Raw genomic sequence first — 15,993 nt, forward strand, 5'->3', positions numbered from 1 at the left:
TTTGTTTAGGAATTCCTCTAGGAATCCCCCCGTGTATTGTTCAAGGATTTCCTGCGGGAATGCCTTTAAGAGTTCCCCCGGAAATGCTTCTAGATGTTCCTCCAGAATTTCCTCTAGGAGTTCTTCTGGGATTTCCTCTAGAAGTTTCTTCTGGGATTTCTCCAGGAATTCTCCCGTGAATTATTCTACCATTTCCCCCGGGAATTGCTCTAGGAGTTCCTCCGGGAGTTCCTCTATGAGTTCCTATGGGAATTCCTCTAGGAATTCTTCGGGAACTCCTGGAGTTGCTCCAGGGGTTCGCCGGGAGTTTTTCGAGGAATTCCCATTGTGAATTATTCTACAACTTCCTCCGTGAATTTCTCTAGAAGTTTCTCCGGGAATTTCTCTACAAATTCTTCAGGGAATTTCTCTATGAGCTAGTCTGCAGTTTCCCGGGAATATCTCTAGAAGTATCTCTAGGGATTCCTCCGAGAATTCTAGGAATTCCCCTCTGAATTTTCCAGGATTTCCTCCGAGAACTACTCTAGAATTTCCTCTGGGAATTTCTCCAGGAGTTTCTCCAGGAATTTCTCAAAAGTTAATCCGGGAGTCCAAGAGTCCTACAGGTGGAATTCTTCTAGGAGTTGCTCCGAGAATTCCTTCAGGAATTACTCCGGGTATTCTTCTAGGAATTTCTCCTGGGACTTCTCCGGGGATTTCTCTTGGAGTTTCTTCAGGAAATGCTTTGGGAATTCCTCTAGAACTACCCCCGAGGAAATTCTGAAGGAATTCCTGGAGATATTCCAGAAGTAATATCCAGGAAAATCCTCGGGGGGATTTGCGAAGGAATTCCCGGAGGCATTCCCAGAGGAATTCCGAAAGGAACTGCTGGAGGAATTCTTAGAGGAATTGCTGGAGAAATTCCGAGAGAAGTTTCTCCAGGAATTTCTCTGGATGTTCCGCCTTGAATTCCACTAGGAATTTCTCCGAGAATTCTTCTAGAAGTTACTCCGGGTATTCTTCTAGGATTATGGTCCCAATGTCTCAGGTGATCTCATATTATAGTAGGAGATGAACCAGCCTAAGGCAGTTAGTAGAATTTCCTTAAAAACCGTTTAATTTAAAAACAATACTCAATTTATTTGGGAGTTGACAAAGCTGCTTCAGAAATGATATATTCAAAGACGATATTGTAATATATCAAGATTTCTAATAACTTTGTTGTGAAGTTATGTTCTAGACCCATCTTCCTATTCCCAGCATATTCAGAAAATCCCTCCTCAATCGTAAACTTCCCCATATGAGACCCCATCGAACGAAGACACCATGTCCTCTTCGGGCGCAATTTATGTGTGCCCAGGCCTCACGGCCTCGTATGTCAACCTAATATCATCCCGCAATAAAAGATCATCGTCCATTACGGGCAGGGCCAAACATGTTTGATATGTACCGTACCACCCAGCCGAGAAAACAGAGCAGCCTCAAATTTTCCCAACGGCAAGGCCCAAAAGTGATGTAGGACAACAAGTCAGGCGGCCATCAGCCGCCGCACGAAAAACCCCCAAAAGCAAAGCACAAGCGCATCTACCTACTCGCTCGTGTTACCTCTCTCTATCTCTTTCTGTCGCTGTGTCTCTCGTTCTCTTTCTGCATCATGGGTCTCTGTCGATGATCTGTGCTTCGCACAGACTCGTCTCCGTGGACCACTAAACCATACAATGTGTACACTGTAACAAAAAATCGTGTAAAACATTTCCAACTACTTTTTTGGTTATTTTAAATCAAATTTCTTTAGAGTTTACATGATGATGAACTCTCCATAACATCTACTGTAAAATACGTTGAAAATGTCAATTTTCATTAGTTTTAAGGGCGTTTACAACTTGAAATTGTTTTTATGAGCGTTAACAATACAGACGTCAATTTTCTGACAGTTGCAACGTCAGTCGCCAAAACTATATGCCCTACTATTCCTAGCATCTTTTCACCGAATTCTTCTTCCAATCCGTAATTGAATTCCAACAATTTTTCACTGTGCTCATTCGCATTGAATGGCGATGCCATGTAGCAGGCCCATAATACGTCTTGTGTACATACACCACACGAATCACGCGCGCTTACAACAACGTATTGAGTGTTATTGCATTTTGAGAAGCTTTTCGGGTCGTCGACTGCCGCTGGCTGGCTTGATTCGATGGATGCAGGCAAAACTCCCGAGATTCCATTCATCCATCGACTCGCCTCGCCGCGCTCGTCGATGCTTTCCCATATCTATCCCATCCACCCAGGGCCTTTTTCAATACACTCGCTTCGCTCGCTTCTCTCGCACAGCCGCAACCCGCAGAGGAGGCCGATTTTGGTTCTTTTGTTCGGGAATTATTACTCGTAATTGACTGCCGGTCGCCTTTGCCGCCGCAGCCGCCTCGATTCTTGATATACCGTCGGCCGACCGACCACCTCTATTGAAAGCCTACTTCGATCCAATTCGGTCCATCAAAATCGCATCTTCGGATGGTGCACTGAAAGCGACTCGATAGCACAAGTCGAATCAAAGCAACCATTGATACTTGATACTATACTGATGCTGGTGGGGTGATGATGATCGTGATGATGATAGTGATGGTGATGATGTGTGAACATCCAGAGTCAGCAAATGTCTTGTAGGTTGGCAGGAAGCGTCTCAGCAGTTTTGTTTGAGGAATGATGATTGGTTTGCAGTTTTGAGTTCGAGTCTATGATTTATGATTGTGTGGGAGTGTGTTTGTGTGAGTATACGGCTGCGACTAGTGCGACTGTATGGGACAGAGAAAGAATGTGTTTCTGGGAGGTTGTGGGGATACCTGTTTTCAACCGAAGAAGAAGCCTTGCAAAGGCTGGTGAAGACGATGACGACGTCATACATCGGTGTTGTCGTTTGTAAGCATAGGGGGTTCGAAGAAGTACACGGGACCCTGCCAATGCACATGCCAAGCATATTTACCGGAAGAAGTGGCTTGATTGTGAACAATAAGGAAGTTTATAGGGTGCAACTTGTTTATTGAAAATAAAAATAAAAACAAGAATAACAAACATTTTTTCAATTCTATTGTTTTTTACCTCTTCCAATTCATGTTTCAATTTTCTTTGAATTTTTTTTTTACTTCTTTAACTGCTTTGTCCAACTTCATTCTACAAATCCTTTTTTAAGTCTATTGCAATTTCTTTTCATTTTTCGTTGCCATGTTTTAATTTTCTAGCATTTTTTTTGTTTTTTTTTTATTTCTTATTTTCTTATTTTTATTACCTTTTCATCTGAATATTTGTACAAACAAATTAACTATATTTTTTAATATAAATTTAAATACTTTCTGTTTTTTTTATAGATTTTTAGTTTACAAAACTTTTCTGCTTCATTTTTTATTTAGTTCAGATTATTTAGTTCATACATGTTTGTTTATCTTTTATTTCCAATGTCCAAATGATTGTTGTCCGTGGCTTATGTTTTAGTTATGTTTCCAATACGAATCACAATTTTTTTCTGAATATCTATTACAATTTCCCATTTTTAAAATTTCCTATTTTCACAATGTATTTTTTTAATAAAATTCTTTTCTTTTTATTTTTTTTTATTTCCTGTAAATAGATTTCCTCTTACTTTTTGGAAAAAAATCTAGATCTAACTTTGAAATTCTTTTCTATTGATTTTCCCTTCTGTATTCCATATCTTCCCATATAATCTTCCAAATACTCATCAAATTATCTTATGATCTCAGTTGGTCTTATTTGTTGTTTCGTTTTCCGTGTTTCGCTACCTTTCATTGAAACATTTTTTTTTATTTTTTATACCCTCGTCGTCAGTTCCTTTTTCTATTACTGTTTTCACTTTTTTCTGTCAATATTCTACTCCATAACTTTCAAATTTCTGTGTCTATTTCAGTTCATCGTCCAATTCTTGCTAGATGCATGTTTGACAATCAGTTCTGATTGTTTTGTAGCTTTTCTAGTTTGTACTGAATCATTTTCCAAATTTTATTTTAAACTTCCTGCTGGTATTTCCTCCATTAGTTCTCTCCTGTGGTTCATTAACGACTCTGCATCATGTTATGTTTCCTCTGTTGAGTTTTTCCCGTAAAATCTGTATTTGTATTAACTTTCAAAATTGTTTTTTTTTTTTAATATTCTTTTAACATTTATTTTTATTTGTTTCTTCAATCTCTTTTTAAATGCCTTTCTAAGGTCTTTCGAATTTTCTGTAAGTCCTTACATAATTCGTCTCTACTCATTCTGCACTCTTTCGAACCCTTCTCTATTTTGTTTTCCAATTCCCTTTCATTTATGTACGAAAGGGAAAAAGTCGTAGTATTTCAAGAAATTTCCCGATTCTTTTTGAATGGAATTCTTTTTGAAATTTTTTAAATTTTTCTTGCAGTTTCACACATAAACTGCTCCTTTTAGGTTTTATTTTTTCATTCGAGCGCTTTTTGTTTCTCCTGTTTCTCTAATGACAGCAATTTTTGTTAAAATTTACTATAATTACCATGATACTTCCTTAGCAAAAATTTCGCAGTTCAGTTTTTGTTTTTTTTTTTCTACTCTTATTTTTTATTAACTTCCTTGTTTTATTTTAATTCTCTCTCTTGTACCTCGTTGACTCGTTGAATTGGCTTCATTAACGGCGTTGAGATAATTCCATATTCTGAAACTGCACGCCAAAATGTGCCGAAGTCTTAATTTTCATTAATTTTGGTGCCCGGGAACCTATTTATATATCAATTTGAAGTTTGGATGGGAGCGATTTGTTTACTCACCCCTTGTCGAATATTGTTCTGGACGGAGCTGTCAAGCAGTTGGCCAGCTGTCAAAAGATGATCTCAAAAAAATCGCTTTAAATTGATTTTAAGTATCGAAATTAAGTTCAAAAAATCTGAAAAAATCATAGTGCCTCAGAAAAAGGTGCTCTTTCGTATAAAATTCTAAAATCAATAAATTTTTCAAAATTTAAAAACCCAATTCACTTATTCAATCTCTTGTCAAACTTTGCATCCTTATTGATTTAACATTCATTTTGGTATGTTTTCTTTTATTTGTTTTGATCGCATTGTTCGTTAAATTACTCAACTCCTACATGTTATTTTTATTTTTTTCTTGTTGACTTATTTTTCAAGTTTTTCAAACTATATACTTAATTGTTTTTATATTTATATTTGAGTGCTTCTGATTTCTTCCATAATTTATCCAATTGCTTTTACAATTTATTCAAGAGAGTTTATAATATTTATCAATATTTACGCATGATTACTATGATACTCCATCTCAAAATTCTTTCCAATTAACCTTTTTTTTTATTTTTTTCCCAATTTTCTCCCCATTTATTTTTATTTTATTTATTTTTTTCTTATTTTTAATTTAGATTTTTTCCTTCTTCAGTAGTTTCTTGATTTTAGTTTATTTGATACATCCCGTCCTTTTTTACGTCCACGGTTGACTGAGCGATAAAAATTTCTAACACCACGACAATGAACAATCTTAATATTTTTAGATTTTTTTTAACATCTTCACTATTGATAGAAGTGTGCAGAACCATAACCATAACTTTTTTCAACTCTTATGACAGTTCTTTTTGTTTTGTTTTTCTTTTTGTTTCACTTGTCTGTTTATTTCCTTCTTCATTTCCCATGTAACTCTTCTCGCAATGGCTTTGTTTTTTTCTTTTATTTTTAATCAATTCTTCTATCAAATCGTCTTGTGATTCCTTTTCATGTGTACAGCGTTCCCTCTGGAGTCAATTCCTCAATCAATTCCATACGTATTTATTACTAGAACTCACCCCTACTAGCCCACATGTTCTACAAAAGTATGTGCAACTCTTTTATTACTGAATTTTGTTATACAAGAGTTGCATATACTTTCCAAGAACATCTTTGTTTTTTTTCAATCCATCAAATTTTTTTACTTGACTTTTTACTTTTTCTTCTAAATACTATTCCGATTTCAAAATTACAATCAGAATCGCACTTTCAAAATCTCATTTCTTTCCTGTTGATTGATCTTCATTTTTTTTTTGAAATTTTAATTTTATTTCGTGTTTGATGTTCGAATTCCTATTAAAAATGTCCTATACTTTCTTACTTCAATTGTTTTATCCATCCTTATTTCTATTCCTTTGATTCCCATTTTAGTTTCAATTCCTTCTTCATTTCCTTTTTGTCGCAACTCCTCGTACTGTCAATTTTTAAAATACTATTATTTTTTTTATTTTTATAGTTCTTGTCGTGCGATCCTTTTGAAAATTGTTTGAGCATTTTTCTAGACTAAGTTTTTTTTTCTCGTTTTCTTGCTTGCAACACGATTCCTCATCTCCATTTCTTTTTTACTTCCCATTTTTTTTTTAAATCTTCCATAACCAGTTATTTAATTATTTTTTTTTGATTTCTTTTGAAATTTGAATTCAGTTTCTTTTTCTTCTTCATTAGTGGAATCTTCCAACTTTTCAAATTATTTATTAAGTTTCCGGTTCGTTTTTGATCTCGTATTTTAATTTTACTCTTCTTTTCCAATTCAGTTTTTGCTCTATCCTTATTCCAATTCTTTTCGATTCAAATTTTTGTTTACTTCCTCATCAATCTCCTCTTGTTTTAACTCTTCATATAGTTAATTCTTAAAATTTTGTTTTTTTTAATGCTGTAGTTCCCATTTGTTAACTCTCCTTTAACTTTTCCGAGAATTTCCTGTTGATTCAAATTCTCTTGCAATTTCTTGCTTACTTTTCACCAGATTCATCATCCTTTTTTCGTTATTTCTATTTTTTCTATATTTTCTATTAAATCTCAAGTTCATTTCACTAGTTTTTTTTTGTCAAAAACTACTTTGAATTTCTTTTTCAGAGTCTCGTTTCTTAATTAAGTTCTCAGTTCGCTTCTTTTAAATTTCCTGAACTCTTCTTCCAATGCTTTTGAATCTTTTTGTATTACATTTCTGTTGCCCCTTTATTCATCCAATTCTCTCTTCGGGCAATTATTTCTCAAAAAGTAACAGGTTATCGTTTTTTTTTCGTCTACACACTTGTTCATCTTCAATAGCCACTTTTTGTAATTTGTCGGTACTTATATTGTTTCATCATTCACAATTTCTTTTTCACGTCGTTGTTGCAGTCACTTTTTTATGTTTTGAAGCTTTAATTTTAGATTCTGTTTTGATCTTTCCAGGTAAAATAAATTTTAATTTTTGTTTTGACTCGTTTATTTTTTTTTATTTTAAATTCGTTTTATTTGCTAACTTCTCGATTCTTCTTGAACTTTTTTCAACTTTTGTTGTAAATCTGTCACAATGCATGCTTTTCCAGGTACTTTCTAAAATAGTTTTAGCTTATTTTTCTCATTCAAATGCTTTTCAAGTCAATTTATGGATTATCTGCCAATGCTGTTTTTTAAAGTTTTTGCCAAGACATCCCACAGTTTTTTTTTTGTTCTTATTGTCTCTATTCAATATCTATGCAAGACTTTCAGCTTTTCCTTCTTCAATTTCTGCAACTTTGCTATCGTTTTAGTTGAATTCTTGCTCCATTTTTTCTGTTCAAAGTTTTTCTGTTTTTTTTTAGTTTATGTTCTAAACCCTCTAGCCAATTTTTCATTCAATTTATTTTTTTGATTCCTTTTTGACTCCCTTCTTATAACTCCTTCCGCCGTGACTTTTTGAATTTTGTTTTTTTTTTCTATTTTTCAACAGTTTTTTATCAAATAATTTTATGATCTCTTCTACAACTCTTCTTGCATTTCCTCTTGATTCTGTTGCTCTTTTAATTGCTTACTAGTTTTGTTTCCGATTTTATTTATTTTTGTCTTATGATGTTTGTGGAGTGTAGAATTCAGCGCCGGACTAGTAATTTTGAACTTTCTGTATATGTAGTTCAATTATGTGTATTTTTGGATAGTTTTTGAACGATACGAAAAAAGGAAAAAAAATAAAAATACTCCAGAATGATGATGGTTTCATCAAAATTTCCCCCCATTCATTTCTTATTCTTTCTCCAATTGTTTCTTTTTTTCCATTTTAATTCTTGTCTTAAATCCTTTTTCGCTTCCTTCTCTTACTCATTTCTATTCAAATTATATTCCAGTTTCCTTGTTAGTGCCTTGTTTGACTCATCTTCCATATTCGGTGAATAAATTTAACATTTTATCAAATGTTTTCGTTCATTTTCTTTTTAACCTAGTAGGATGTTGGGGTTAATATGACCCAGGCAAGCACGCTGAACGTGCACTACGCCATCGTGGTGCGAAAATCCTAAATCCTAATCTTAGGAGGGTTGAATAGAAATCAAAACCCTTTTTCGGTTTTTCGGATATTTCCATAATACTTTTCCTTTTAATATTTGTGTTCACACAGACGTGTTCACTAGCCTCTATCAATTTATTTCTTTCAAAATTCCCAAGTAATTTTACAATAATAATTACATTTTTGAGTTTCTTCTTTCCTTTTGATTTGTCTCTCAATTCATTTGTTTCAAGTATGTTTTCTCTATATATTTTTTTGCATAACAACTTTCCTATTCTTCTTTCTCTGCCTCTTCTATTTATTTCTGATTTTTTTTCCAAATTTGTCTTCACTTTAATATTTAACTTCAGTTTCCTTTCCTATTAATTTTCCGATTTGCATATATTCCTCTCTGAACAACGTCTACCTTTGTTCATTCTTTTGATTTCTTCCAAATCCTTCCTTGCTATTTTTCTCACTTTATTTAATATCCCCATGATAAAGTCTCCAATTTTTTTTATTTTCACTGAAACTTAAGTCACATAAAAAAAAGAAAAAAAATCCAGTAATTTAGATTAATTCATTCTCCATTTTTATTTTATTTTATTTTGTTTATCTTTTCATCTTTTTTAACCTTCTTCGTGCATTGGCTGACACCGCGCTTACGTAATGCACGCTCAGTATGCCTGTCTGAGTCATAATGACCCCAATGCACGACCAGGGTTAAACACCGTTTCCAATATTTTGTCTTAACCTGAGAGGGAAAATTGCTTTTTGGGTTGTTTTGTGTTTTCTCTACTTACAATTCTTTCTAATCTATCCTACGTCTCCTCTTTCAACTAGTATTTTATTTGTTGTCTCAAATATTTCTTCTTTTTCTTGTTCAAATGCCTCAACCACATTGTTTTCTGATTCCTTTTTAAACTGTTTTAGCTTTTTAGTTCTAAAATTTCCTCTTTTATTTTTTTAATTTTTTCCCATTTTTTGTTAAATTTTTGTTTTATTTCGTCTTCTGGTTTCCGCATCCTTTTCTCACTCACAATTACAGTCCGACTTCTCAGCTATGTACGTTTTGTTGAAGTTATTTTAGAAGTTTTCTCCTAATTACCCTGCTTCAAAAAAAAAATTATTTTGCAGGATTTCGAAGGAAATCTTTGCAGGATTTCGAAGGAAATCCTTGCAGGATTTCGAAGGAAATCCTTGCAGGATTTCGAAGGAAATCCTTGCAGGATTTCGAAGGAAATCCTTGCAGGATTTCGAAGGAAATCCTTGCAGGATTTCGAAGGAAATCCTTGCAGGATTTCGAAGGAAATCCTTGCAGGATTTCGAAGGAAATCCTTGCAGGATTTCGAAGGAAATCCTTGCAGGATTTCGAAGGAAATCCTTGCAGGATTTCGAAGGAAATCCTTGCAGGATTTCGAAGGAAATCCTTGCAGGATTTCGAAGGAAATCCTTGCAGGATTTCGAAGGAAATCCTTGCAGGATTTCGAAGGAAATCCTTGCAGGATTTCGAAGGAAATCCTTGCAGGATTTCGAAGGAAATCCTTGCAGGATTTCGAAGGAAATCCTTGCAGGATTTCGAAGGAAATCCGTGCAGAATTTCGAAGGAAATCCGTGCAGAATTTCGAAGGAAATCCGTGCAGAATTTCGAATTTCGAAGGAAATCCGTGCAGAATTTCGAAGGAAATCCGTGCAGAATTTCGAAGGAAATCCTTGCAGGATTTCGAAGGAAATCCTTGCAGGATTTCGAAGGAAATCCTTGCAGGATTTCGAAGGAAATCCTTGCAGGATTTCGAAGGAAATCCTTGCAGGATTTCGAAGGAAATCCTTGCAGGATTTCGAAGGAAATCCTTGCAGGATTTCGAAGGAAATCCTTGCAGGATTTCGAAGGAAATCCTTGCAGGATTTCGAAGGAAATCCTTGCAGGATTTCGAAGGAAATCCTTGCAGGATTTCGAAGGAAATCCGTGCAGAATTTCGAAGGAAATCCGTGCAGAATTTCGAAGGAAATCCGTGCAGAATTTCGAATTTCGAAGGAAATCCTTGCAGGATTTCGAAGGAAATCCTTGCAGGATTTCGAAGGAAATCCTTGCAGGATTTCGAAGGAAATCCTTGCAGGATTTCGAAGGAAATCCTTGCAGGATTTCGAAGGAAATCCTTGCAGGATTTCGAAGGAAATCCGTGCAGAATTTCGAAGGAAATCCGTGCAGAATTTCGAAGGAAATCCGTGCAGAATTTCGAAGGAAATCCGTGCAGAATTTCGAAGGAAATCCTTGCAGGATTTCGAAGGAAATCCTTGCAGGATTTCGAAGGAAATCCTTGCAGGATTTCGAAGGAAATCCTTGCAGGATTTCGAAGGAAATCCTTGCAGGATTTCGAAGGAAATCCGTGCAGAATTTCGAAGGAAATCCGTGCAGAATTTCGAAGGAAATCCTTGCAGGATTTCGAAGGAAATCCTTGCAGGATTTCGAAGGAAATCCGTGCAGAATTTCGAAGGAAATCCGTGCAGAATTTCGAAGGAAATCCTTGCAGGATTTCGAAGGAAATCCTTGCAGGATTTCGAAGGAAATCCTTGCAGGATTTCGAAGGAAATCCTTGCAGGATTTCGAAGGAAATCCTTGCAGGATTTCGAAGGAAATCCTTGCAGGATTTCGAAGGAAATCCTTGCAGGATTTCGAAGGAAATCCTTGCAGGATTTCGAAGGAAATCCTTGCAGGATTTCGAAGGAAATCCTTGCAGGATTTCGAAGGAAATCCTTGCAGGATTTCGAAGGAAATCCTTGCAGGATTTCGAAGGAAATCCTTGCAGGATTTCGAAGGAAATCCTTGCAGGATTTCGAAGGAAATCCTTGCAGGATTTCGAAGGAAATCCTTGCAGGATTTCGAAGGAAATCCTTGCAGGATTTCGAAGGAAATCCTTGCAGGATTTCGAAGGAAATCCTTGCAGGATTTCGAAGGAAATCCTTGCAGGATTTCGAAGGAAATCCTTGCAGGATTTCGAAGGAAATCCTTGCAGGATTTCGAAGGAAATCCTTGCAGGATTTCGAAGGAAATCCTTGCAGGATTTCGAAGGAAATCCTTGCAGGATTTCGAAGGAAATCCTTGCAGGATTTCGAAGGAAATCCTTGCAGGATTTCGAAGGAAATCCTTGCAGGATTTCGAAGGAAATCCTTGCAGGATTTCGAAGGAAATCCTTGCAGGATTTCGAAGGAAATCCTTGCAGGATTTCGAAGGAAATCCTTGCAGGATTTCGAAGGAAATCCTTGCAGGATTTCGAAGGAAATCCTTGCAGGATTTCGAAGGAAATCCTTGCAGGATTTCGAAGGAATTTTTCGAAATAGAATTCTCGAAGATTATGTGGAATGGAACCCCTGTACAAGAACTGAGAAATGGATGAAACTATTTAACAACATTCTGGAATGTATGTTTGAAATAGAACTCTGAATTGAACTACATAAAGTTACTCTGGAATAAAATTATGCACTGTAGCTCAAAATTGAAACCCTGTAATAGTACCCTGGAATAGAACTATGGTACAAACTCTATATTGGAACTCAGAAGCACCGTTCTGAAATGGAACTCTTTATTGGAACTCTAGAATGGAACTCTGAAAATGGAACTCTAAAGTAGAGCTCTGGTAAACAACTCTGGATAAATTGTCACGAGTGCCATTCTTGAGAGAAACTTTTTTCAAGAAACTTTTATATGGAGGAAGTCAAAATTAGGACTCTGAAATAGAGTGCTAGAATGTATTGAAACTCTAAATTAATACTCTGGAATGCAATAATATACTGGGACTCAAATCCAGTATGGAATCCTCCAATACTATTCTGGAATGGAACTCAACTTTGGAACTCGTGAATGGATGAACTGAAATGAAAATTTTAAATGGAACTCAAAAATGTAATGGAGTGGAAACACTGGAAAGGAATTCACGAACATAACTCTGTTAAATAACTCTGGAATTATACTCTTTCAAGAAATTTTAGTATGGAGTCGAACTCACGAATGCAATGTTGGAATGGGACTCAAAACTGGAACTCTGGAGTAGAATACTTGTATAAAACTCTGAAATAATCTCTCGAATGCTATTCTGGAATGGAACTTATTCAAGAAACTTTTGTATGGAGCTCTGGAATGAAATTATGGAAGTCAAAATTGGGATTCTGAAATGAAGCTTTGATTCAAAACTCTGGAATGGAACTCAAAGTTGGAAATCCAGAGTATATTTCTGGAATGAAATTGATGGAAAGGAACTCTGCTGAAGAACACTGGTAATAAAACTTTAGAATGGCACTCCAAATGGGAACTTTGAAATGAAAACACTGGAAAAGAATTCAAGAGTAGAACTCTGGTATAAATCTCTGGAAAATTTCAATCGAGTGCAATTCTGCACAGTTTTTTAAGAATCCCTGGTATTGAAACTCCAAATTAGAACTCTGGAATGGAATAATATACTAGGACTCAAAATTAAATCTCTAGAATAGCGCAATGGAATGAAGCTATGTTACAAAAATCTAGAATGGACCCCTCCAGCCCAATTCTGGGATGGCACTCAACATTGGAACTCGAGAACTGAGTACTGAAACGAACTCACAAGTGGAAATGCAGAGTAGAGCTCTGGAATGGAAACACTGGATAGGAATGCACGAGAAGAACTCTGTTGAAGAAATCTGAAAGCAAACTGTGGAATAAAACTATAGAAAAAAAAAAATCTGAAGTACAAGCCTGAAATGGAACTCTTTTAAGAAACTCTTGTATGTAACTCTGAAGTTCCATTCCAGAATAGTAATTCGAACTCTGGAATGGAATTCTATACTGGAACTCAAAATTGGAACTCTGGAATAGAACTCGCGAATTGAGTTCGCTAATGGAACTCAAAATGTTTACTCTAGAGTGAACCTTTTGTATAAAACTTTGTATAAAAGTCTGAATTGGAACTCATGGGTGTAACTCTGTCGAAGTATTTTTGGTTTGGAACGCTGGAATGGAACTCAGGATCAGGAATAAAATATTGTGTTTAAAATGTAAATCAAAATGCATTGAATCCGTATTCGATAAAACCAGATGCACCCTTTTCCGGATCATCACCGCCGACTACGATGCCAAAATAGTAACAAATTTTCCCCATTTTTTTTTCTTTCTCTTCCGCAGAAATCATAGCAATGGAGCGAATCCAGTGGTGCGGTATCATCCTTATCATCCTCATTAAAATTCTGTGCGCGCAGCCACTGGCCAACAGCAACTTCCCGCCGCTGAAGGGAGCAAATGGCACAGAAACCCTTAGCAGTCGACTAGTTAGTCAAATAGTTTTTAATTCTACCCTGAATCATCTGGCGGTGGACAGGACCACTGGCATGGTAAGTCCGACAAAGCTTTCAATTCAATGTTGTTTTGTAGCATCTACCTAGAGGTACGTAGTAGGCCATGGTGGAAAAGGTATTCGGTGAATTTTCACGCCCCTTACCCGAAAAATTCCCCATCCAATTCCATAGTTGTGGGTTGCCCTTTTACCAACTATCAACAGCCATCGAAAAGTGGAAATGACAGGGAACGAAAAAAAGGGAATGGCGGACGCTGGGAGGGGTCGCTCCATTCCTGAGGAGCACAGCGTACGTATATCCCTGGAGGGCTCGTAAAATGACAGTCAACATACACGCCATCAGTGAGTCGCCTGCTTCGTTGCTGTGCGATCCCCACGGACGTCATCATTCGTCTTCGCCTGCTGCGATGACATCGGGCTCAACCACAACAGACAACCATTGCATAAAAGCAAACGAAACTTTGTCGTGTTTGAATTGGTTCGAGTTTGACGCTGCTCGTTCACGACAACAACAGCAGAGGTTGGCAAACGCGGTTCCGATTACAATAGAAAAGAACTGATTTGGCACTCATTGTAAAGCAACAGTGACACCTTTGAAAATTGCATAAAACAACTTTCAAGGTCTGTTAGAAAAAAGAGGCAAACGTCGCGTTATCCTTTGAATTCTTAGTTGCTCTTGCAGACATTGCATTGAGTGATGGTATTTGAGTGGTATTTGACACTCACTGCACCAAATCAGTAATGACTCAGCTGTAACGTACAAGTTGGTCAAATTCAAATATGTATCAGAACCATGGGACACCAACGATCAAAGCAATTTTCTCATAGCGAGATTCAGTGATATATCCGTGGGGATCGTCTGTAGCGGTTCAACAGGGAAACTCTGTTGCCGTGACTATATGCCCTGTTGTAAACTTTTTAATTGAATAAAAATTGCTTCGTTGAAAAGCAATAACTCAAATTTTTAACTGAAATTAGATATTAAGAGAAAGTTTCAATGACAATTATGAAGCTGACATTTCAATGAAGATGAGGAAACACACGTTTTCCATAAAATACAGTTCTAATTTGGCACGGTATCAAAGACAATCAACCATGTTTTCAAAATTCCATAAATTTCACCCAATCCTCTCTTCGATTTGATACAACACCAGAACGAATCAAAATATCGTGTGAGTTTCCCTTGTAAAGAATCATAAACTTTCCGTAGCAGTTGACGGCAAGTTTTGTTAGTGAGGGAGTCGACGACGACGACGAGGCTCTTATCGGGATCTATCCAGATACAGAACGGCCATCAACACCCAGTACAAAACGACGCGAAAATCGACGACCCCTTCATTCCATATGTCCCAATAAAAAAAAATTTATAAAATTACAATTAAATTTAACACTACATACCATTTCATACAACAGATTAACCATTAAATGCTTTGTTGATTTGTAAACAATAGAATCAAATATTTACCATAGGCCGTATGATACTTTAATCATTTATACCATTCATTTTATTGTAACTTTTCGTCGTTAACAGATGGCACCCCTCTATTGTCGATGCCATCCACCAGAAAGTTTGTGAAAATTTTTCCACATGCCACCCCCACTGCCGACGACGTCGCTATCTATTTGCTTTTAGCATGACAGCCCGTCAACTCGCGAAAAGCGAGATGGTGAGAGAGATAGAGCGAGTCAAAGAGCAACATAACATAGCTGAACACTCAAACTCCACTCACGCGTGGCGTGAGGGAGTCTCACACTACTCCCACATCAACAGACTAGGCACGGAAGCCGGAGAGTCTTACAACGAGGGGGTGGTGAAAACTGTAGCAGCAACAACAGCAGGCCATGAACGAGAGGCGAGAGCGTCGCTCGTGGTAACGTCGTTAAATGCATCGCCGTCGCCGTCTGTTCAGCGACGCGACGCTACGGGGGTGGTTTGCTACGACGCCTACTGCGATGGTGTGCGTTTCGTCCACCCCGTATACAATGTAGGAAAGGACGAAGACAAGCCGTTCCGTTTCGTTGCCTACTATGGTTATAGGCTTTCAGGAAAACGGAACTCTAAAAGGAAATACCAACTTCTTTCTTCCGTAGCGTTGGGCGGTCGTCACCGACTGCCAAGCCGTAGCCGAGCTACGGCTCTGTTGGTTACCAGCTAGATAGCTAGCTAGCTGTAGCAGTTGGTTGTCGTCTGGCATGGAGAGTTCTCAAGAGATTTGAAAATAAATTACCGACCGGTACTTACTGTACACAACAGCAACAACAACAACACAAGAACATAGACGTCAATTCAGCTTTTCGCAAAGTAATGGAGTGGAGAAGAGCTACTACACTGACTTGACTGGATGTTACTGCGGGTCGTCAAATTGTAATATATTGCTTGTAGTAAAATGTGTCCACACAGTACAGTGCAGGGCGGAATAAAGCAAGATTGGTATATCTTCGATGTGTCCTCCTTCGAAGT

General features: G+C 36.9%; 1 protein-coding gene across 1 annotated transcript in view; it reads right to left on the reverse strand.

Annotated features, from left to right (window-relative positions):
* LOC109424942 (plexin-A2) overlaps positions 1 to 15,727 on the reverse strand; it is a 70,638-nt gene extending 54,911 nt beyond the window's left edge. The window contains exon 1 of the mRNA XM_062851688.1: positions 15,605 to 15,727. Coding sequence (XP_062707672.1) covers positions 15,605 to 15,727 — 123 coding nt within the window. The remainder of the gene's footprint in view (positions 1 to 15,604) is intronic.
* Between the last annotated feature and the right edge of the window lie 266 nt (positions 15,728 to 15,993).

Source organism: Aedes albopictus, chromosome 1, assembly GCF_035046485.1.
Source record: "Aedes albopictus strain Foshan chromosome 1, AalbF5, whole genome shotgun sequence".
NCBI lineage: Eukaryota > Metazoa > Arthropoda > Insecta > Diptera > Culicidae > Aedes > Aedes albopictus.